The sequence below is a fragment of the Ranitomeya variabilis genome, chromosome 8, assembly GCF_051348905.1.
Source record: "Ranitomeya variabilis isolate aRanVar5 chromosome 8, aRanVar5.hap1, whole genome shotgun sequence".
NCBI classification, from domain to species: Eukaryota; Metazoa; Chordata; class Amphibia; order Anura; family Dendrobatidae; genus Ranitomeya; species Ranitomeya variabilis.
Window position 1 is genome coordinate 202,828,588 of NC_135239.1, and position 23,661 is coordinate 202,852,248.

The window sequence follows — 23,661 nt, forward strand, 5'->3', positions numbered from 1 at the left end:
GCGTCGGCGCCGCAGCGCACAACGCAAACAAAAACGCGGCAAAACGCACGCTAAAACGCTGCGTTTTGCGCCGCATGCGTCGTTTTTGCCCGCAAGTTGGACGCAAAAAAAATGCAACTTGAAGCGTTTCTTGCGTCCAACGCTTGCGGCCATGCGGCGCAAAACGCAGCACAACGCATGTCCATGCGCCCCCATGTTAAGTATAGGGGCGCATGACGCATGCGGCGCCGCTGCGGCGCCCGACGCTGCGGCGCTGACCGCAAATGTGAACGTAGCCTTACATACAATAGTTGTTTGTTTTTTTACAAGAATGAAGACGAATCTGCTAATAAAGTGATTTGCAAAGTTTCATAACTTTCCTTGTTGGACAAAATTATAAAGAAAATGAAAGTTTAGTTTCTCTTTGTGGAGTTTTGTGTCTAAAAGTAAAACATGGAGTGAAGGTTTAGCTATTGTAAGAAGTTTTAAGCAGTTGACCTTGTTCTTCTCTCAGAGGAAATAAACTCCACAAACTTTTTTGAAAGTTTAATCAAAACTTTGCTGGTCAGAGGGGCATGTGCCATCTTCTTCTAATTTCCTCCCGCCTCCTCACCTACCGCAGATGTAGCCGGAGATACGAGTGTCTACGTTCAGGAGAGAAGAATCAGTGGCTGTGGGCTCATGATGACGACCAGCGCTGCCTGACCGTCCAGTCCCTGAGTCCTGCCAATATCAGCAAGGAGGAGAAGAGAAACGTGAGTGTCTGCTGGGGCACAGGGACTGGGACTGGCGGGTGCCTCGGGTGGGGTATGCAGATACAGGGACAAGGCGCCAAACTTAATCTTTGCCCCAAATAAATCCGGCTATGATTGGTATCTGATGGAAGAGGAGGGTTGTCCTGCAGAACATCGCTCCGGGGTCCATCATCCGGGCTGTGGTTAATTTCTCAGTCTGTACTCACAGATCTTCCTGTCCATTCCTGACCTACCATCTCTGTATCAAGAAGAGTCCTACTCCTGCTTCTTTGAGGACTTTGAGAGCCGAGCGATCAGGACGGAGTCTGGCGTCATGTGTCCGTCTCCAGATCCCAGCAAAGCCCCAGTCATCAAAGCCGGAACAGGTCAGTGAGATCTTCGTCTGGTGGATCTTAGACCACGTCATATGGTTGTGGACTGGTCATTGCCTGCAGAATCTGGCCGATCTCCTCCACGCTTACTGACACCCCTGCTGTGTCCAGCACTGAACATATAACCGGACTCTATGACTCTGTGCTTTATTTACAGATCACGTGCGAGTGAGGCTGCAGCTCCAGTTTGGGGCAGTGACCATCACCACAGTGGACTTCATCTTCTACGACTGCACAGCTGTAGCCCAACTATACAAAAGTGCCCCGTGAGTATGGAGTAAGAAACGGCCCGCCTCCAGTCTGCTGAGCTCGCTCCTCGGGGGACGGAGCTGCCAAAGACCATGCTCCTCAAAGGCAGAACCTGTCCAAAATTGCTCCAGTTCACAAGGATTGAAACATCCATGGATTCAACATATAAGTCATAAAATAGAGTAAACTGGATGTATTAATCCTTGTGGGATGGAACAATTTGTGCTGTCGTCTGCCATAGATAGGGGAGATGGGATCTAGAGATATGTTAGATGATAGATATTAGACAGTTGTTGTTTTTTTTTTCTTGATTTGTATAATTTTTTCTCTTTTCCTTGTAAAATAATTTCAGGTGTCGGGGATGTGTGAGTAGTGAATGGGGATGTAATTGGTGCATTCACCAACATGTCTGCACCCATAAAGCCACATGTGAAGATGGGACAATTATTTACAATAAGTTGGTAAGTGTTATATCTAGCTATCCATCAGTCGATCCATCTATTTATTTATTCATTCATTCATCCATCCCTCTATCCGTCCCTCTATCCGTCCCTCTATCCGTCCCTCTATCCGTCCCTCTATCCGTCCCTCTATCCGTCCCTCTATCCCTCCCTCTATCCGTCCCTCTATCCCTCCCTCTATCCCTCCCTCTATCCCTCCCTCTATCCCTCCCTCTATCCCTCCCTCTATCCCTCCCTCTATCCCTCCCTCTATCCCTCCCTCTATCCCTCCCTCTATCCCTCCCTCTATCCCTCCCTCTATCCCTCCCTCTATCCCTCCCTCCCTCTATCCCTCCCTCTATCCCTCCCTCCCTCTATCCCTCCCTCTATCCCTCCCTCCCTCTATCCCTCCCTCTATCCCTCCCTCCCTCTATCCCTCCCTCTATCCCTCCCTCCCTCTATCCCTCCCTCTATCCCTCCCTCCCTCTATCCCTCCCTCTATCCCTCCCTCCCTCTATCCCTCCCTCCCTCTATCCCTCCCTCTATCCCTCCCTCCCTCTATCCCTCCCTCCCTCTATCCCTCCCTCCATCCATCCGTATCTCATATCTATTTCTTTCTATCACCAGGCTCAGTTTCCAGTGCCAGAACCATCTCCAACTCCCATCTTTGTGCCGGAACCAGAGCCAGCAACTACAGCTATCCCTACCACTACGTTATTGATAACCACCCCTAGTCCTGTTCCCGAGACCACCACCACCACCACCACCACAACTCCGGCCACCACAACACCTACTGTCATAGAAACCACACCTACACCAGTCCCTACCACTATACCGACCACCTTCATTGCCACAACCACAGTGACTACAACAGATGTCGTCACCACCCCTGAACCTGATCCCACCACCATTGAACCCACCACTGAGGAACCTACCCCAGAAATAACAACTCAGCCTCCAACAGAAGAGCCTACCAGCCTGCCAACTACCATGCCCACCACCGTACCTGTAGATATTGTCACCATCCCGTCTGTCTCAGATGGCACCACACTCGAAGTCACTTCTGACATTGATATAACTGAAGAGGTTTGGACAACTGAGAGCCCCACCACCCCTCAGGACACTACGGTGCCCCCATTGGTCCAGGCACCTACCACAGTTGATACGGAGAATGAGATGACATGGATGACCACCACCCTCCTGTCATCACCCGAGGAATTTACATCTGCCGCCCCTCCTATTCCAACCACTAACCACATACTCAGCGTTCCTTCCTTACCCGACTTTCCTGACGACCTAGACACTGAGTTTCCATCCTCAGAAGAGCCGCCCACCATAGTGATGGAAGAGCGGAGCGAAGAAAGCTTGGATCATACTAAAGCCGATGACTGGGTAGACTCCACCAACATGGAAAACGATACGTCCTCCTTCTCAGCTTCCACCATCCTCTCCGGGGATGGGGACGTTGAGGGAACATCTCCCCATTTTCCTGCTATTATCGAACCAGATTTGGATTACCAATTCGATGATCCAGGATTTTTAGAACTGGTAAGGCTCCGAATTAAATTAGTCGCAACAGTCAAGATAAAATGGAAGAAAAGTGTCACTTTTTACTGAAGATAGTTCACTTACATCCAAAAGAAATATAGTAAGCCCTTAATTCAGGTCCCTTCAGGGCAGATTTACCCCACAAATCATCAGAAAGTGACCTCTCGATTACATCAAAGAGTAACTAAACTTTTTTTATTTAATTTTTGATCAGTCTTTGAAAAGTTCTGAGTTTTTGTAATATACTTAATGGTCTTTTCTTGCTTCTTTTTTACCCAAACTCCACTGTTTTAGCAGCTGAGTTCATGCACTTGGAGTTGCTGATTTAAGCTGCAGCTCTTGCAAATGTCCGTACCCCAATGTGAACGTCTTGCTCAGATAGGAAGAGTTTTTGGACATGGTGTCCGATCATGGGGGATGGGAGCAAATTCTTGGTGCAGCTAAAGTTCCAATCAGCTACTGTAAGTGCATGAACAAGGCAGCTAAAAGGGCAGCTTCAGCGTGGAGTTTGGAGAAAAGCGAGCAAAATAAGGTAATGGAGCATAGTACAAAGATTCAGAACTTGACAACGGCGGATTAAAAATGAAATAAAGTCTTCGCTAACCATTAAACATATTTGCCAAAAATGTTGGTGATACTTATTTCTATTTTCCCATCTTTTTGTTTTAAAAATCCAAAAATCTTGTAGTTTTGAAGGTTTTGTTGCATTTTTTTCTTTGAAAAATCAGCAATGTGAATGAGATTTGTGAAATTTCATGCACACGTTGATAATTTTTTTTTTCCTTCAAAATTGAACTTTCAAAGCATTTTTTTGAAAGCTTCACCATGTCAGTTCCTTCAGCGTTTTTCACCCCTGCAACTGAATTGGCGAAAAAAAACACTTAAAAACGCTCACATATTACACAGAGTTTTTCCTGTGGTTTTTGCTGGAGAAAAATCTGCTGTAAATACTCAAGGTGTGCACTTACTCTTAGTCTTACAGTGGCGAGATCACTTTTTAGCAGTTATCGCATTATCTGCACAGACAGGATAACACCTCTACATAGATGTCATGGGGGTCCATCATTTACAATAGATGATGGTTGAACTTTTTTTTTCCTCCCCTCTCCCTGCAAAGTGACCTCTGCATAGGTCACAGTGCATGCTCACAACACTCTACAATAGAAGTTAAAGTCTCATCTGAAGTCACTTTTTTGCAATTTTTTTTTACAAAATTACCATAAACTTTTTTTTCTGTCTGATTAGGAGAAATCTAGAAGGTCCCACGTTCACAACATTCATCTATCTCAGTCTCTGGAGGACTAATTATCAACTCTGTTCATTGATTTTAGCCTACATGGTGCAATACTCCTTTTTCCCCAGTGGTGGCACTGTTGGCAAATGAATGACTTGCTCCCAGCTTTGACCACTGATTGATTCTGATCACTGAAGGGTCCTTCTTCCAGAAAAAAAAAAAAAAAATATCGATTTGACAATGGAGGAAGTCAATTGCTAAGATCCTGGCAGCGTCTTCTTTTTTGCGTGGGCATTTTATGGGTGCTGGATACATTTCTGAAGATTAAAGGCTGCTATAAAATTTACAAGAGTGTCCTTCACTGTAAGAGCGGGCATGGAGAACGTGAGATTTATTGAGCAAATTTGGGGTAAAAAAAGTTCAGTTTTGTGTTTAATTGATGATGCCCTGGCGCACAGTGCCCCGTCTCCAGCTTGGCAGGGCCTCTGAGAAGAATTGTTAATGCGTTGAGGGTTTTTCAGGGAGGCCAGCTGGCACAATTATGAGCTGGGACGCATTATTTGAGATCTCTCTGGCATGCACGTCCCACTGCTGTGAAAACCTCCTGCTGCCAACGGAGCCAGCTGGCACGGAGCTGCCATGGCTGAGACGAGACACTGTGTTCAAGGGCAGCATCCGTGAGGCACCGTACACTCATGCCTTCATGTACTTTGCAAAGTTGGTATACCTGAAGCTGCGGAGACCAATGACTGTAGAAACTTATGCCACGGATGTTACACCAGGACTGGCACAAGTGCAGAACAGAGATGATTCCTCTGCAAAGACCCTGCGCATGTGCGGGTTCTCTGCTGTGTGAGGCAGGGGTCACCGATGGGTCTAATTTGCCTGGAATATGCACGAGTCTATCATATAAGTGTTACTCCAATTTAATCAGTAATCAGACAAATGTATTCATGCAATAAATACACAACTACACAATAAAGAAAAACTATAATCTAAAAATGAATAATAAAAACAATAAAAGCAAAGAGACATAAAGTAACAAAAAGAAAGCAATACAAAGGTTAGCCACAAGATGGCAGAATACTGACAAGAAGTGATGATAAGCGGTATATACAGGTCCATATACTGTAGATAGCCACAACAATTAGTGCAATGTAATGTACACAAGTAAAATCAATAGTGAAGAGAGAAAGAGGCATTATAACCAGAGATAGCCAAAAAATAATAGAATGTGTCTCCACATCGGCCCCCACTTCAGACCCCAGAAACTGACCGAATACTGGAGTTTGGTGGGGTGGAACGAAACGCAGAGATTGTCTTTTAGACATTTATTTTTAATTCCGGTATCATGTGCCATCTCCTCCCACAACTGAGGGGCCTTATCGATGGCTCATTGACTATAGTAGTTTGATGCACAATTACCTCTTTAATAACCCCCTAATTATTTTACAAGTACCCAATCCATTAGTTGGTGATTATGTTATTGGTTAGTGCAGCTTTTTTGGAGATCATAAGTTGTTTTTTTTTTCTTTTTTTACAGAATAAAGAGGAGCTGTTTTGGGGTCCGGAGGCTTGTCCTTGCGTGCACAGTATTCAGAGCCCCTCTTTACTGCCCGTCAATGTGGAGCGTAAAATAACTTTAGTTGGGAGAAACTTCCACCATTACGAGGTAACTCCAGCACTTTTAGGAAGTAATTGTTAGAGCGCAGTTTTGATGAATCTTGTAGCATTAACTTTCTGATATGTTCCAGGATTTCCAGTGGGACTACGACTGTGTCCTGATTCTGGAAGGCAGGACTCTGATAACGGATGCCTTTGTGGAGAGGGACACTGCGGATGCGGCCAATTATTACATCACATGCCAACTCCACCAAGTAAGAACCTCAGAAAACCAGAAATTGTGACAGGCAAAGAATGTTCTACCCCGGAAATGGGATCCAAACCGATCAGCCGTTATTATTCGTGGGGGTCTTGGTTCATAGAATCGTACTAATTACTAAAGAGCTCACTTTGTGCCTCATTGGAAACCATTGACTTTTGGAGGGCAAGCTGGTGCCCATTACGGTTCCTTTTATTGTGGACCATGGCAGTGCTTGTATCCAATCGGGACATGGCTGCTTTTTATCAGTGGTGGTCTAAGCTCTTGGACCTTTACCAATAACTTGTCTCAAAGAAAGACAGAATATAATATTACTTTTTGATTCTCCAGTTAACATGCTTGTTTGGCTTGGAGTCAATGTCCATGACTGTTCCTCTACCTCCAGAAAACGGCATCCAATCAGATCTGCCAAAATGGACTCTCATCAGAATGCGAGGGGGTTTACCCAAAAATTTCCAATATTTTTCGTGGTTACTCTTAAACAAAATGGGTCAACATGCTAGATAAGGTGGTTAGATAAGGTGTTATCTGAGCATGCTCGGGTTCTATCAGAGTGTCTTCAGCGCGCTCGAAAAATGTTTGAGTCCCCGCACCTGCATACTCGACAGCCGCAAGACATGCGGGGGCTCGAACATATTATTAGAGCACTCTGGAGACACTCTGTTAGCATCCGAGCATGCTCAGATAACACCTTATCACAGCACGTTTACTCATCACTAGTTGAGACCTCTTGGTTTTCCTTAAAGGGTTAGCCTTTCAGACAACCCCTTTTAGAAGGCAGCCCGTGGGCAATCATCCGGTCACATTCCAGGCAAGATTAGCCATTTTCACCTCATTTGAATAGCTGTGAGGAATGGAGCCACTTATACATATTGATTCTTCATTTTGACCCCTAGATGGGGGTTGCGAGCGAGGAAGCCCCTCTTTGATGCCCATTTGCGCATACTAACAGGATCTTGTTCTTGTTGCAGTACAGTTACTCCGCACCGCAGCCGGAGTTCAACGCACTGGTCTATGTGCAGAGGGAGCCAGACCTGCAGGTGGACAGTTACGAGGACCTCCATGGTACGTCCCGGGTGGTCCCTACGATGACTGGTTTCACTCCGCATAGAATATTGTAATCAATAACTTTTTTTTTTCCCCCCTTAGTGACTCTGTATAACTGCTCGGTGGGACACGCTGACTGCAGCCGGTGTCAGACCGCCGACCCCAAATATAACTGTGTGTGGTGCGGAGGCGAGCACCCCAGCTGTATGTACCAAGAGTCCTGCACGGAGGAGGTTGAGGGAACGTGTCCTGCACCCCTTATCCATTCGGTATGGGAAGAACATTTTTGGGTTACTTTACAACTTATACAGTGGATGCAAGAAGTGTCCCCCCCCCTTTGGGCAGGACCCAGCATGTCCACATATTTCACACCAAGCACATTTTATTTAATGGAAAACTGTGCAATTCCTCCTTTCCCCTGCGGAGGCACTGTAGGGAAATTGAACCACTGAAATTTGAACCAAACATTTTAATCTTTTCGTTGGTGGCCCTATACATATCATTGACCGTGACGATGTGTTCTCTTTCAGATCGAGCCGCTTTCAGGTCCTGTGGACGGAGGGATGAGAATTACAATCACCGGCTCCAACTTGGGCCAAAAACTGGAAGACATTGTGGACCGAGTATCCGTGGCCAATATCCCTTGTAAGGTGGACGTCACCAAATACGAGATTTCCAGCAGGTAACGAGATAAGTCATCTTTGACCATGACGAAGACTCGCTGGTTCTGGGACATCATTAATGATCGTACTATCCATTGTCCTTGCAGTATAGTTTGTGTCGCCGGGAAAAGCTGGTCGGAGAGACCCGGGCACGTCCTGGTGGAGGTTCCCGGGGGGCTACATGGAGTTTCCACCCAAGTTTTTATCTATCAGGTAATATGGCCTGGATAAGGGTATAAAGGCTCCTTTGGTGCAGCCACTTTGCTGATTTCTGGTTTTGCCCCTTTTTTCTTGCTTTTGCCCTTTCCCTATAACTATTTTTTCCCATCCTCTGCACCTCTATTCCCTTTTTTTCCCCAAAAAAGTTCTTATATTGGTCAAAGCAGGTTCGCCAACACTTGGTGGTTTCTCATGACCCCCATGAAAATAAAAGATTAAAGGCAGTGGAATTCCCCCAATGTAGGCAGACCAGGCGGCTGTTCTGGGGCCGGGGAGTTGGGGGTGGACTGATGCCAAATAGCCCATCCCCTGCCAATGGGGGTGGACTGATGCTGAATAGCCCATCCCCTGCCCATGGGGGTGGTCTGATGCCGAATAGCCCATCCCCTGCCCATGGGGGTGGTCTGATGCCGAATAGCCCATCCCCTGCCCATGGGGGTGGACTGATGCCGAATAGCCCATCCCCTGCCCATGGGGGTGGTCTGATGCCGAATAGCCCATCCCCTGCCCATGGGGGTGGACTGATGCCGAATTGCCCATCCCCTGCCCATGGGGGTGGTCTGATGCCGAATAGCCCATCCCCTGCCCACGCTTATAAAAGTGGGTGGCTGTGTGCATGAGGCATGGCCCTTCAGTATCCCTTCCCCAGGCTTACAGAAGTGGGCAAACATTGGGTATAGGGGTGATGTTGCTTTGCTACACATCCCCAACTCAAAGGCTTATATGATACTATGGGAGCCCATGATTTTAATGTATGAGACCGATTATAGGGAATGTCTAGGATTTGTTAGTAAAAAAAAAAAAAAAAAAAAACAGTGCCACACATGTCTACTGGTTGTGTCTGGTATTGCAGCTCCACTCAATTTAAGTGATTGATGCAAAGCTACAGTACCTTACACAACCTGCAGAACGGAGGTGGCGCTGTTTTTGGTAGAAATGTTTTTCTAATCCTGGACATTCCCTTTCAGAAATTAAATACATTGTAGATTATATTATAGAAACAACTTTTTTTTTTTTTTTTTTTTTCAGAATCCCGTTCTGTTTTCTTTCTTTCCATCTCGCGGACCGAAATCTGGAGGAACCCGATTGGCCGTTACAGGATCCAAACTTCTCACGGGGCGGCCCAGTGATACCCGAGTTTTTGTTGGAGATATTCCCTGTTACATGTAAGTCATGTTTATGTCTGCGGGAGTAGGAGGAGCCGGAATACTTTCTAATTATGTGTTGCACCGTCAGCACAGAGTATTTCAGGAGAGGTGTTGGCAGATATTGTAGGATAGAAATAATTGGTATTTTAGATATTTTTTTAATCTTGTTTTCTTTTTTTCACAGTTCCTCGGAGATTCAGGAAAACCAACTGCAATGTCTGACCGGGTCCAGCAACGCCACGTCAGACCTCCGAGTGACCGTCTGGTACGGAGAACAGATTTTTAGCTTCCCCGATGCCTTCTTCTCATACACCGCGGACCCCAACATCACCTCTGCCAGCCCTGCCAAGAGCTTCTTCAGGTACCAAAGTCTTTTAAGAATGTGCTTGAATTAAAGGGGAACTCCATATTACAGCCACTGATTTGTGCGATCTCTATCGTAGCGGAGGACGTGTGATTTTGGTTTACGGACAGAATCTGGACGTGGTACAAGCCCCAAAAATCAGAGTTACTGTGTCCCCAATGGAGAGGAGACGAAGGCGAAGTCTTGGGAGGAAGCGACGTATAGTGCCAGAGACAGAATGCCCGGAGGGTTCGCTCTGCACTGTCCAGCAGGTGGGGCTGTAGTCAATGTTATTTTCCTTACAACCATATTTAAAGGGGCACATTTATTTTAGAAAGTGATTGTAAATTATTTTCTTTCATGGCCCCATAAACCTCTGAATAAAGGGACCTCTCTCATCTATCTGCGGGAACACTGTCCAATTTATAAAAAAAAAAAACTGCTGTAAATATGTATTTTTGTTTTTTACCTGGTGTAAATGTCGCTGTTTTCCTGAATCCGGCGATGTTTTTCTTTTGCTCTTATGCCTCTCGGTTCTTGAGATATGGACCATTTTATCCCTTGGCTTTTCCGCTAAGTGGGCGTGGTCCTCAGCTCCTCTTTGTGGGCGTTGTCTTGGGAACCACGCCCACTTCATGAAGAAGTCTTGACTTTTATGCCGGAAAGAAAGGGCCATATCTCAGGAACAGAAAGGCACAGGAACGAAAGAAAAACAACGTCGGATTCAGGAGACCAGCGGTATTTACACTAGGTAAGAAATGTATATATTTATGGTAAAGTAACAGGTCCCCTTTAAATCAAGCTATGTTAGAATTCCCTGTGTAGTTAATGATGCAGCCTGTGATATAGAAAGGAACCACCATAGGGGCTTCTCTCTGATGATTTTCAGGTCCTTAAATTCAAGACCCCTACAATTAAGACGTAGTGACATATCCCAGTCGTATGCCATCACGTCCTCAGATGGGATCACCCCTTTAATATTATTGTTGTGCCTACCCTTGTGGTACGTTTTTATGCATCCACTGTCTTACTTCTCTGCAGTTTGAGGAGCTTTGCCAGGTGAATTCATCTTTCCTGCTGCTTTGTAAGACGCCGGCCATTAACCCTTTACACTGGAACGCCCGTGTCGACGTAGAATTCATCCTGGATAATCTTCACTTCAATTTCACTGTCATAAACTCGGCCCCTTTTATATACGTGCCCGACCCGGTGCTCCGACATCTGAATGCCGAGGACCCGGCCAAACCGTATCGGCACAAGCCCGGCAGTGTGATCTCCGTGGAGGTAGGAAACTTCCAGACATTTAAAGGGAAGGTTCAAGGTTTATTTAAATAATCTTTGCTACATGTCAGTGAATTGTAACTTCCTTAGTTAAAGAGCCTTAAAATATGTTCTGAGCTAAATCCAATTCACAGCTGAGGGTTTGCTACAATTGTATCGAGGTTAGACAATTCTCTCTGACCTAGACAGGACTCCAGGCTGATACATTTTACCTGCACTGATACATTGTAGCAAAGTATCAGGGCAGTGAGTGGATGCAAGTGCAAGACATAGGTTGGACTCATAGATGAGATTCATGTGGCTTCACAAAGCAGAGGACAAGGTAAAAGTTACCAAAACTTCCAGTATTCACAGTGCTCCACTTAAAGGGGTTGTCCACCTCTCGGGGGAGATTTTTTTTTTTTACTTAAATGCTTGTGATTGGGGCTAAAAATCATTTTTGCAATTCGGTTTCATTCAAAATTTTGCATCTTTTGGCTTTTAAGTTTTTTGCTTTTTGCACGTTCAATTTTTATGTGGCCGTACATCAGCTGAGAGGAGCTCGGAGAAAGACAGGAAAAAGATTTATGGTTTCCCCGTCAGATCTTCATAGCGAGCTCACTGACAGATTCTCAGTTAACTCATTCTGCAGCCAGCAATAGATAGCGCAGAAGGCAAACGGTGCTACATTTTTAATGACACCCGATGATTTTTAGATTTAAAAAAATGCCTCTAAAGGTGGACTATACTTAAAGGGATTGTTTTTATTAAAGGGATATTACCATGTCATACATTTATGGACCAGAATTTGTCTAGAGAACGGGACCCCGCCGAGCGCTGAAGGCAGTGGTTAGGTGGTCGAATATCCCGCTCATATTGGGGGGGTCTCGTGTGCACTTTGGTGGGAGACGAGTGGCCAGGACAAATCTGACCTCTTGCTTTATTCCTAGGGGAAGAATCTGGACCTGGCTATTACCAAAGAAGAGATGATTGCAATGATCGGGGATGGGGTTTGCACAGTGAAGACCCTCACAAGTAACCACCTATATTGTGAACCCCCCGAGAAGCAACCGACCCCACGTTACCCATCCAAGAGAGAAGGCGTGGACTCGCTGCCTGAGTTTACAGTAAGGAGCTGCGCTCATTTCTGTTTCCCTGGTGGGACTGGATATCATCGTGATCGGACCCCCATAGACAATGGGGGTCCAAGCTACTCAAGAGAACAGGATCTGATCAGTGGGGGGTGCCGGATGTGGGAACCCTATCGCCGATGACCCCTTTAAAATTCCCACCCCTCCTATAGTGCAAATCACAAAATCAAACGCTATACAGACAAGGGGAGATTTCAGCTCTGAAGCCTGTGGCATTGTTAACGCAGCTCTAGACTGTAACACATGCTGTAACGTCGCCTCCGTACAGGGTAAGAAACCCAATGATAAAGATGTGACTCGCATACGCTGATTTTTCCTCCAGGTGCAGATTGGAGGAGTCGATCTGGTCCTCGGGAAGGTCCAGTATGACACGGAGAGCCAGCTCACGTTCCCGCTGGAGGCGCAGATCAGTTTGGGAGTTGGGGCTTCATTTGTGGCTCTGATCGTTCTCATCATTGTCCTAATATACAGGTAGGTCAGATCCAACCCCCTAATAGAGAGGTCCAGGAGAAGACGCATAGTGACGGTCCACCATCCGCTTTACTAAGTAATCTGTGCTGATTACTGTCTTCATATTCTCTGAGCTGCCAGAGGTCCGGTTTCTCCTGATACACGGCTCCAAATCCTCTGCATAGTCATAGTTCTAAAATCCTCCCCTCCTGCAGCCACCACTAGGGGGAGCTCACGTGTTTTGTTTTACCTAATTTTTCTCGCGAGTATTAATCCCTTTGTCCGTGTTCACTGTGATTCTCAGGAGGAAAAGCAAACAAGCGCTGAGGGACTACAAGAAAGTTCAGATTCAGCTGGAAAACTTGGAAACTAGTGTGAGAGATCGCTGCAAGAAGGAATTTACAGGTGACCTCTGTCTGTCCTGTTGTCGGCAGAATGTTTAGAAATGTTAAAGGGAATGGGTCATCAGAAAATGACTTGTCTGATAGTTTTGCATAGTTAGCCAAAAAGATCTTTTTTGTATTGATTGTTTGAAATCACCCTGAAATCTTACAGGTTTTACTGACCGCCTCATAGTAAGCTGACACCATGTATTCTCTAGAGATCACAGGGAGGATTACAATGAAAATGTCACTTCTATACTGATAATACAGGATCCACCATTCACAATAGGTGATGTCACAGCTCACCTCCTCCTCCTGTACAATGACTGATAACACCTCTATATACAGTAGATAACACAGGATCCACCATTCACAATAGGTGATGTCACAGCTCACCTCCTCCTCCTCCTGTACAATGACTGATAACACCTCTATATACAGTAGATAACACAGGATCCACCATTCACAATAGGTGATGTCACAGCTCACCTCCTCCTCCTGTACAATGACTGATAACACCTCTATGTACAGTAGATAACACAGGATCCACCATTCACAATAGGTGATGTCACAGCTCACCTCCTCCTCCTGTACAATGACTGATAACACTTCTATATACAGTAGATTACACAGGATCCACCATTCACAATAGGTGATGTCACAGCTCACCTCCTCCTCCTGTACAATGACTGATAACACTTCTATATACAGTAGATTACACAGGATCCACCATTCACAATAGGTGATGTCACAGCTCACCTCCTCCCCCTGTACAATGACTGATAACACCTCTATATTCTGTACATGTAAAGTTTATTGATCTCTTTTCTTTGACTCTCACAGATCTTATGACAGAGATGATGGATCTCACCAGTGATCTTGTTGGCACCGGGATCCCCTTCCTGGATTACAAGTCTTATGCAGAGAGGATCTTTTTCCCTGGTCACCGGGAATCTCCGTTGCACAGAGACCTGGACGTCCCGGAGGGTCGGAGACAGACGGTGGAGCAGGGTTTGGTGCAACTATCGAATCTTCTCAACAGCAAGCTGTTCCTCACCAAGGTATGAAGGCGGTGAGCTCCCAGCCTAAAGCTGGGCGCTGTCACTATATGGCGTCTTCTCACCATTGTGCTCCTCCGTCACAGTTTATCCACACTCTGGAGAGCCAGCGCACCTTCTCTGCCCGTGACCGCGCTTACGTGGCGTCTCTCCTCACCGTCTCTCTTCATGGGAAGCTGGAATATTTCACGGATATCCTGAAGACGCTTCTCAATGACCTCATAGAACAATATGTCGCCAAGAACCCCAAGTTGATGTTGAGGAGGTGAGGAACGCGGCCGTTCAGAGACAATTGGAGTCTTCTACTTCAGCAAAGTAGTGTTGAGCGAATCTGGCAAAATTTCTTCTCCAGAGATATGGGCCTTTTTATTTAGCGGCAAATTTTTATTGTTTGTATTAAGGGGCGTGGCTTACAGAGTAATTATGCAGAGCTGCCTAAAGACACGCCCCTGAGGATCCTGTGAGCCATAAAATTAGCACTAAAAGCCCTATATCTCTGGAACCATAAGGCGGATTTACAAAAAACAAAAACCGGAATGCTCTGGGGAACAGCAGGAATAAAATAAGTGGACACTTTTGACCCTTTTCAAAGGGTAAGACAATAACTTGCAGGGTAGCTACCTCCAATAGGTGGCACTGGAGACACAATACACCCAAAGCTATAGCAATGAAGTCATTATATAATGGTGTCTATTTCTAGGACCGAAAGTGTTGTTGAGAAGCTGCTGACCAACTGGATGTCCATCTGCCTTTACTCTTTTGTGAGGGTACGTGTGAGAAATTGTAAAGGGCTAAGTGCAGGGGCGCAAGGAAAAAAGTGCCAGAATTAGTGTCAATGTATATGGCTTATCTCCCCCATTAAGGATTCGGCAGGAGAACCGCTCTATATGTTATTCCGAGGCATCAAACACCAAGTGGACAAAGGTCCAGTAGATTGTGTGACCGGGAAAGCCAAGTACACGCTGAATGATAACCGCCTGCTGAGGGACGACGTGGAGTACAAGACCTTGGTGAGGACACAGGTCACCTGGGGTGTTAAACTCATTTAGGGGAGGCTGATAGTTTTATTAAATTGAGGTGGACGCTTTTTGTAGACGCTGAATGCAATTACACAACCCACCACCGGGAGCGCTGTGGAAGATGAAGGCCAAGGAGTCCCCGTGAAGTTACTGGACTGTGACACCATCACCCAAGTCAAAGAGAAGATCCTGGACCAGGTTTATAAAGGGACACCCTGCTGTCTCCGTCCCTGCCCGGAAAGCCTTGACCTGGGTAAGTCCAACATTTTGCTTTACTTGACTTGTAGGCTCCAGAAATGTCTCCGGTCCTAATTGTCTACTCTTATTGTCACGGTAGAATGGAGATCGGGTCTGGCCGGGCACCTCATCCTCTCTGATGAAGATCTGACATCGGTGGTTCAGGGGTCGTGGAAGAGGATAAACACCCTGCAACATTACAAGGTGCCGACCGGCGGGATTATTGGTAGAGATGAGCGAAATCGACCGCACTGCGAATTTCATCGAATCCAACAAAGTGGCAGCCAAGAGGGGCGGCAAGGGTCTTTGATCTTTGTTTTTTCCAGCGCTGAGTCCATTGATCGGCCTCAAACAGTCATTAGACCAATGTCAATGGTCTTGGGAGTTACTACTTTGGCCCCATTTATTAGTGTATTTGTGCCTTTTTTGTACATTTTTGCACATTTTTTTTTAAGTCTATTTTATATATTTTTTTTATTGGTGTTTTATGTTGACCATTGCGGGCGCTTTTTGATTTTCAGATACTGGCGGCCGATACATCAATTGTGACTTTTTTTTTTTTTTTTTTTAAGTCGCAAAACTTTCATGCAAATGTACTCCAGTGTTCACTCCATGACCACCCTGGAGGTATATCATGCAAGTCTGGAATTTTTGCCCAAGTTTTGATACGTTTTAGCAGAAAAAGTTGCAAGATGGGTAAAAAGTCAAAAAATAAAGTTCATTTTTGATTTCGTGCAAAGTCATTCTGCCATTGTGGTGCAAAAAAAAAAAACGTCAACGAATACAAAAAAATAGGAATGCAAATGATGAATCGGGTCTTAAGTCGTCTTCTCTCTCGATTATAGGTTCCCGACGCGGCGACTGTAGCGTTGGTTCCTCGACTGAGCAAACACATCCACCCGGAGAACCATGATTATATCCCAGGAGAGAGTGAGTTACTTCATCTAGTCCGGACTTTACACCTTATTTCACAGTTCACCAAAAGCTCATTTGGCCACAACTTTCTCGATCCCCCCCATACACATGCACGCTCGCCTCAGCTGAGCGTGCATATCTTCCCAGTTATCTCTATATTATTAAATTGGGCATATTGAAATCCAACATGTCCGATCCTTCTCCTCTCCCACGGAACATTATTAGATATTAGATGAAATTGTGTATTGCATCCTTAGTAAAAATAAATTACTGTGTATAATAAATGCAGAAAAAAAAACAAATCCAGTAGAAGAATAAAAAAAATAAAGTTTTTATTCTAAATCCATTAAAACTTCCACATGATGTCCGGAAAAAGACATTTCTGTTAAGAAGAAACACATTGGATTTTAATCTTAGAACATTCCGAAGGGCTGAATTCCAGAAATGATACATTGATACATTGTTTATTAAATACAGGACTATAGTTCATGGTAACATTCTATGTGCATTATGTGGTTACATTCTATCACTAAGGACATTGGAAACACCAACTTCTATCTTATACCATGCGGAAATTTTAATGATTTTTAAAAAAAACTTTAATTTTTTTAATTAATTTTTTATGGAGAAGTGGACGTACCGTACTCCTTTTTCTGCAGGCATCATCCTGTTGGTCAACAGTCGAACGCGCGGCCATAATTATATGACTAATATTAAGGGTCCACATGCAGGACCACCCTATATCATGTCCATATAAACACTTGGGACCCCGTATATCTCAGTCTTTCTTACTTTTTGCATTTTCCCCGCCGGTGCCGACCTCCGAGCCTCCCTACTGCCCAATATATCGATAATACGGCGGGCACTTATCTGTATTAGACAAGAAATGTAGTCTATCCATTTTCAGAGACCCCCATGTTGGAGGATGCTGATGAAGGGGGGATCAAACTATGGCACCTTGTGAAACCCACCGAAGAGCCAGAGTTACCAAAGCACAGGAGGGGGAGTTTACGTGACAGGGAGCGGGCGAAAGCCATCCCCGAAATCTACCTGACCCGTCTCCTGTCCATGAAGGTAAAATAAGGAGGGAGATCTCCTATAATCGTATCTACATGTTATAGAATAAGGGTGCAGCCAACAGAATGAACAGCCTACAGCTGTCAAGGCATGCTGGGAGTTGTAGTTTCTCAACAGCAGGAGTGCAGCAGGTTGCTGATTCTTAAAGGCGTTCTCCACCTTTGGGAATACTTTTTTTTTTTAATGTTTGTATTTTCACCCCCCCAAAAAATCTTTTTTTGCAGTTGGTTTTCATTAAAAATGTTGCACCGTTTGGCTTTTACAGATTTTGATTCCCTGCACCTTCAACTTATATATTTATCAGCTGATAGAAGCTCAGGAAAAAACACAGCAGTTAGAATCTCTCCCAACAGACCCATGAGAACAAGCTCACTGACCGTTTCTCAGTTTACCCATTTTGCAGACAGCGGAGCACAAAGGCCATAGAAGGCAAACAGTGCAACATTTTTAATCAAAGCCAATTGCAAAAATGAATTTTAGCACCAAATGCATGCAAACAAAATTGTCTCCAAAAGTGGATGACGCTCCCCGGCAGGGTGTGGTGTTGGGTTCCCTATACTATATGTTGGTTTTATCGCTCCACAGGGCACACTCCAGAAGTTTGTGGATGACCTTTTCCAGGTTATACTCAGCACCAGCCGTCCTGTGCCGCTTGCCGTCAAGTATTTCTTTGATTTGCTTGATGACCAGGCGACGCACTATGGAATCAATGACCCAGAGACCATTCACATCTGGAAAACCAATAGGTAAAAATCTAAAGAATAAAATAGAATAAAACCGACACTAAATCCCCCCTCTTGAACACTAGGTCATTTTAAAGTTCATCGCTCTGCGGTTATTATTTTAATGTATCTTTACAATGGGCTAAGATTCATTTTATTCTGATACAAAGCATAGACATAGAGGGGAATGATACCTGCAGCCACCACTAGAGGGAGCTCCCTGCACGTCTGCACATTGAGCTCAACAAAAACAGAATGCAGTGAGCTCCCTCTAGTGGTGGCAGATAGAAATGTATTTATTTTACTTTATGCAGAAGATTTGGAGCTTTGTTTTAGAAAGAGAATGCTACAAAGGATGTATTAAAAATGAATTGATACAGAATTCTAAAAATGTTCAATTGGATATGGATTTGATGTCCTTGTGACATTTACATGGGGGTGGGAACCTTTTTTTTTTGCTGCTACCTGGAATACTCATTTAGATCTGTACTCTATGCAAATTCTAAATTTTGAGAAACTGAACCTTTTTTTTTTTTCTTCAGTTTGCCTTTAAGGTTCTGGATCAACATAATCAAGAATCCGCAGTTTGTGTTTGATGTGCAGACCTCGGATAATGTGGACGCCGTGCTGTCTGTGATTGCTCAGACCTTCATGGACTCTTGCACCCTTGCTGATCATAAGCTGGGCCGGGTAAGTGAAGAACTAGACTCTATCTGAGCGGAACTCATGGACCCGTATCCACTTAATCTGAGTCTTTCTTTTTTTTTCCTGCAGGATTCCCCCATAAACAAGTTGCTGTATGCCCGGGACATCCCGCGGTACAAGCAGATGGTGGAGAGGTGAGCCCACGGATCATCACATCGCCCCTTTATCTTCTTATCATTAATCACTGAGCTATAAAAGTGTCTCTTATTCCAGATATTATGCTGATATCCGGCAGACCATCTCCGCCAGTGACCAGGAGATGAATTCCGCGTTGGCAGAGCTTTCCAGGGTACGGGTCCATTTATCTCATGCACATGAGGTTTTCCTGTTATAGGATTGTACGATCTTTCATTTTTTAGTGGGGTACTCAGCATTGAAGTGGTGAAAGGGGCTTTACAGAAACGTCCAGCATCTGCCACCAGGGGGAGCTCACTGCATTCACCTTTGCTTTCATTGCTATCTGTATTCATCTGTATGCTATTAGCTCCCCCTAGTGGTGGCCAGAATAATATAATTATGCTAGAATGAAGCTGATTCACATATCTGCCCGCGTTAGGATTAACCGAAAATTGGTTGGCAATGTTTTCTTATAATACCCAGCTTAACTGCATTCATAGTCTGTCCTTGGTAAATATATCAACAGTTTGTATAGACTATAAGTAAAATATAGGTGTATCATAGAAATTCTGTATAATAGTAAATTCCAGTAAATGAGCAAGAATCATTGTTTCACGCAAGGTCAAAAAGTCAGTCTCCTGGAGTACTGTCGCCACATCTAAGGTGTGCAAGAAAAGTTTTATCAATAATTACAGATCAGCAGATTAATATAATATCTCTAACAATATTTTTAATACTGTACATGGTCTAATAGGAACGTTTTATCTCAATTTTGCATTTTTTGTTCCATTTTTAGAATTACTCAGGTGAACTTAACTCACTGGTGGCTCTTCATGAACTCTACAAGTATATTAATAAGTACTATGACCAGGTGAGTGGCCCTGTCCATTACAGTGTATTCTGCTATTAGAGCCTTCCACCACCAGGTGGCAGCAGAGAGTTATAAAGGTGATATTTCTCAACAACCACTACTTTATGGGATGCAAATTTCAGTCTCTCTTCTTCCTACTTATCCGGAAGTAGATCTTTTATTATTATATATATTTTTAATGTATTTATTTATTTTGTATATATTTTTAATTTGTCGGTATCCCCAGCGCTCCTTCTGATTAATCAGAAGAGATTCGTTGGAGGAGGCTTGAAGGGATCTGGTCCAGTGACCATGAGGGTTACACACTGGCATTAGTGGTCCAGAGAAATCTCAGCCCCCATGGGTCATCACATGTCTGAAATACTGATAATGATAACCTCTATTTATATCTATATTAATAATAGTCATTTTTTGTAAAAGCTTCACTCATATTAGATGTTGCATTTATTTATATGTGTCCTAAACTTATCTCCATTTTAATTTCCTCATTTTTTTCTAATATATTTCAAACTGTTCTGACACACAGCTCCAAATCCACAGCAAAGACAGAGTAAAATTATAGGAATCTGGAAACCTGCAGCCACCACTAGGGGGAGCTCACTCCATGCTGATTTATCATTGTGTTTAATGTATTGGATGCGTTGAGCTCCATCTAGTGGTGGCTGCAGGTAATGCTAATTTTATAGCCTGATCTGTTCAGATGTGGGAGGTGATCACAAAGACGACGCACTTAAAGGAATTGTCCTCTCTCAGATAATGTTTGGCCCTGGTCGCGATTTGTTAAAAAATAATAAACTGTGCTCTACTCACCTTTACCAATTCTCCCTGGCAGATTATTACAGCACTGGAAGAAGACTCCACAGCCCAAAAGATGCAGCTCGGATACAGACTGCAGCAGATTGCAGCCGCCGTGGAGAATAAAGTCACCGACTTGTGACCGAGACACATGGACGGTCCTTCTTATGTCCGAGAACAATAGGTTCTTGCCAAGAGCGGAAAGATTTTTATAAAATCACCGTTGCTTTAGGTCCCGGCCTCGGAGACGCCGGCGGCCTCACGGCTCCTTGTCACATTCCCGGCTGAGTAGCGGATGGTTACAAAAAAACAAAAAAGATTATTTTTTCTATGAAATTTTTTTACACTCTGAACTTTGATATAGAAGGATTTGGGCCCCATGGAAGGCGGCCGTGCTGGTGTCCTGCATGGTAATAAGGGGCAGGAGAGTTCATCTTCACGTGTGCCATCATCTTCAATGGGAGGAGACGCAAGACAGACCCCAGATTACTGGCTCCACTGCATGTGTTCTTCACTGGCCTTCTGACAACGGATTGGTGAACTTGCTGGTTCAGATTTGCGTGGACTGGTCGTTTGGCGGTCCTATAGACTGGTCCAGGGGGTGGTCCTATAGACTGGTCCAGGGGGTGGTCCTATAGACTGGTCCAGGGGGCTGTCCTATAGACTGGTCCAGGGGGCTGTCCTATAGACTGGTCCAGGGGGCTGTCCTATAGACTGGTCCAGGGGGCTGTCCTATAGACTGGTCCAGGGGGCGGTCCCTATAAACTGGTTGGGGGCGGTCCCTATAAACTGGTCCCGGGGCGGTCCCGCAGACTGTTCCTGGGGGCAGTGCTTATAGACTGGTCCTGGGGGCGGTCCTTATAGACTGGTCCTGGGAGCGGTCCTTATAGACTGGTCCTGGGGGCGGTCCCGCAGACTGGTCCTGGGGGTGGTTCCTATAGAGTGTCCTGGGGCGGTCCTTATAGCCTGGTCCTGGGGGCGGTCCTTATAGCCTGGTCCTGGGGGCGGTCCTTATAGCCTGGTCCTGGGGGCGGTCCTTATAGCCTGGTCCTGGGGGGCGGTCCTTATAGCCTGGTCCTGGGGGTGGTCCTTATAGACTGGTCCTGGGGGGCGATCCTTATAGCCTGGTCCTGGGGGTGGTCCTTATAGCCTGGTCCTGGGGGTGGTCCTTATAGCCTGGTCCTGGGGGTGGTCCTTATAGACTGGTCCTGGGGGGGGCGGTCCTTATAGCCTGGTCCTGGGGGACGGTCCTTATAGACTGGTCCCGGGGGGCGGTCCTTATAGACTGGTCCCGGGGGCGGTCCCACAGACTCTCCGCGCTGATTGAACTCGATGGACACACTGTATCCCCCCGCGCACGACCTCCTACAAGGACACAACTATACCGGAGAGGTCTCCAGTTCGCACTTCTCCTTCATTCCTGCTTTTTTTTTTAATTTCCACCTAGAATATTATTTTATTTTTTAACAATTGTAAAGCTGATTCTATCAGAGAAGTATAATTTTATTACTTTGTAGTCGCCATATTTTTATTCGCCTTTTCGAATTCGTTCCGTCTGTTCCTAACGAGAAAAAAAAGTCTTCCTCTTGTTGAGTCCTAGCGGCCGACCTGCGTTTCCTCTGACGCCCCCCTGAGCATAATAATAATCATCAGACCACGCAGTGCCCCTATGACAACTCTCCTCGTCACATGCTCCCAGCAGTGCAGTCCCATGCAGGACAGAAGGAGCTGCAGATTTCCTTTTCTGCTGCCACACATCCTTTTTTTTGACCCTTGGGTCAATTTCCGTTCCCGTCCCCTTTCTTGGCTAAGGCCGTGTTCACACGGTCAGTATTTGGTCAGTATTTTACATCAGTCCCTTGTACAATGCATGGGACAGGAAGTGTTGTCTTAGGGACATTACTAAACAGGAGGTGTGGCCATTAAACTCCTAGCTTAACTTTTTTACAAGGATAAACCATGCATCTACAATAACAAATAAAATGGTCTGGCTAAAAAAAAAAACAAAAAAAAAAAATCTCTCGTTTTGTGTATACAGCTCCTATGTGTATCCATGGTTACGGTAGTTTTGTCCGACACTTTCATTAGCAAGAAGAAAAAGCAAGGGAAAGCATGACCAGACTACACCTTGTTTGTTTGTAGTCTGTAACTATGGAGACACAGTGGTTTGCATAGGAGCTGTGTACACAAAACGGTGACTTCATTTTAGATGCATTGGAGTAATAGAAAAAAAAAATGGTTGTGACGGCGGACGTCAGTGAAATGTGGCTGGCTGTAGACGGTACATTACTGCACTAAATCTGATGCTTATTTATTAGTTTCGGTGATAGATTCCACGTCTTCTGGCAATTTGCTGCTCTGAACTGGCTGTGTAAATACCGTAGTTATGAAAGAAGATATTTAAATACTAAAAGGAGGATTGTAATTTATTTCGGAGGCAGCACGTTGCCCTTGGGATACTCACATCTAAGTTTTTTTATGTTTCTTTTGCATTGTTTTCGTGCTAGGGTTTTACGGCGATGCATTCCCTGCTCCAGCTTTCACTTGTGCTGCCTTTTTTATTTTTTTTGTAAAATAATTAGAATTTGTGGTAACATAATAATATAAAAGAAATAAAACTTGAAAGCGAATCCTCCGAGATCCGAATAACCCCGTTTTTATAGACGATGGTCGGAAAAGCTGTTAAATCTGTGAAGTGATAAAACTGTTTGTGAATGTAAAACGCGACACAAAATAACAAGACGCCAAGTGTGTAGTCCTTACACAAACTACTCAATAAAGGTGAATTAAGTTCCCAGCGCCGGTCTGTGCTCTGATTGTACTGCCTGGACTGAATGCAAAGGGGCCATCCTGCAGAGCCGGGGGGGGGTGCAGACTTTTGCAAAAGGTGAGTTTTTATTGCTGTGATGCCTAAATGCAACAAAAAGGAAACATTGAAAGAAAATGATGTGCGGACTATACGGCGTATGTGCATAATATGGGTATGACGCGTGTACGGTAGGATGTGAGCACTACCGCTATACT

At 44.9% G+C, this 23,661-nt stretch overlaps 1 protein-coding gene across 2 annotated transcripts in view; it reads left to right on the plus strand.

The window, feature by feature from the left end:
• Positions 1 to 23,436, plus strand: part of PLXNB1 (plexin B1) — a 134,437-nt gene extending 111,001 nt beyond the window's left edge. For both annotated transcript variants that reach the window (XM_077276275.1, XM_077276276.1), the window contains 32 exons: positions 602 to 734; positions 943 to 1,099; positions 1,263 to 1,371; positions 1,707 to 1,815; positions 2,422 to 3,342; positions 6,120 to 6,248; positions 6,331 to 6,453; positions 7,430 to 7,523; positions 7,608 to 7,774; positions 8,036 to 8,187; positions 8,275 to 8,380; positions 9,416 to 9,552; positions 9,719 to 9,895; positions 9,978 to 10,149; positions 10,919 to 11,161; positions 12,088 to 12,264; positions 12,611 to 12,759; positions 13,043 to 13,143; positions 13,965 to 14,182; positions 14,266 to 14,444; positions 14,880 to 14,946; positions 15,043 to 15,189; positions 15,274 to 15,451; positions 15,536 to 15,639; positions 16,281 to 16,365; positions 17,258 to 17,424; positions 18,013 to 18,173; positions 18,692 to 18,839; positions 18,924 to 18,988; positions 19,068 to 19,143; positions 19,768 to 19,842; positions 20,675 to 23,436. In XM_077276275.1, the coding sequence (XP_077132390.1) occupies positions 602 to 734; positions 943 to 1,099; positions 1,263 to 1,371; positions 1,707 to 1,815; positions 2,422 to 3,342; positions 6,120 to 6,248; positions 6,331 to 6,453; positions 7,430 to 7,523; positions 7,608 to 7,774; positions 8,036 to 8,187; positions 8,275 to 8,380; positions 9,416 to 9,552; positions 9,719 to 9,895; positions 9,978 to 10,149; positions 10,919 to 11,161; positions 12,088 to 12,264; positions 12,611 to 12,759; positions 13,043 to 13,143; positions 13,965 to 14,182; positions 14,266 to 14,444; positions 14,880 to 14,946; positions 15,043 to 15,189; positions 15,274 to 15,451; positions 15,536 to 15,639; positions 16,281 to 16,365; positions 17,258 to 17,424; positions 18,013 to 18,173; positions 18,692 to 18,839; positions 18,924 to 18,988; positions 19,068 to 19,143; positions 19,768 to 19,842; positions 20,675 to 20,779 (5,131 nt within the window). In that variant the 3' untranslated portion in view covers positions 20,780 to 23,436. The remainder of the gene's footprint in view (positions 1 to 601; positions 735 to 942; positions 1,100 to 1,262; positions 1,372 to 1,706; positions 1,816 to 2,421; positions 3,343 to 6,119; positions 6,249 to 6,330; positions 6,454 to 7,429; positions 7,524 to 7,607; positions 7,775 to 8,035; positions 8,188 to 8,274; positions 8,381 to 9,415; positions 9,553 to 9,718; positions 9,896 to 9,977; positions 10,150 to 10,918; positions 11,162 to 12,087; positions 12,265 to 12,610; positions 12,760 to 13,042; positions 13,144 to 13,964; positions 14,183 to 14,265; positions 14,445 to 14,879; positions 14,947 to 15,042; positions 15,190 to 15,273; positions 15,452 to 15,535; positions 15,640 to 16,280; positions 16,366 to 17,257; positions 17,425 to 18,012; positions 18,174 to 18,691; positions 18,840 to 18,923; positions 18,989 to 19,067; positions 19,144 to 19,767; positions 19,843 to 20,674) is intronic.
• The last annotated feature ends 225 nt before the right edge of the window (positions 23,437 to 23,661 follow it).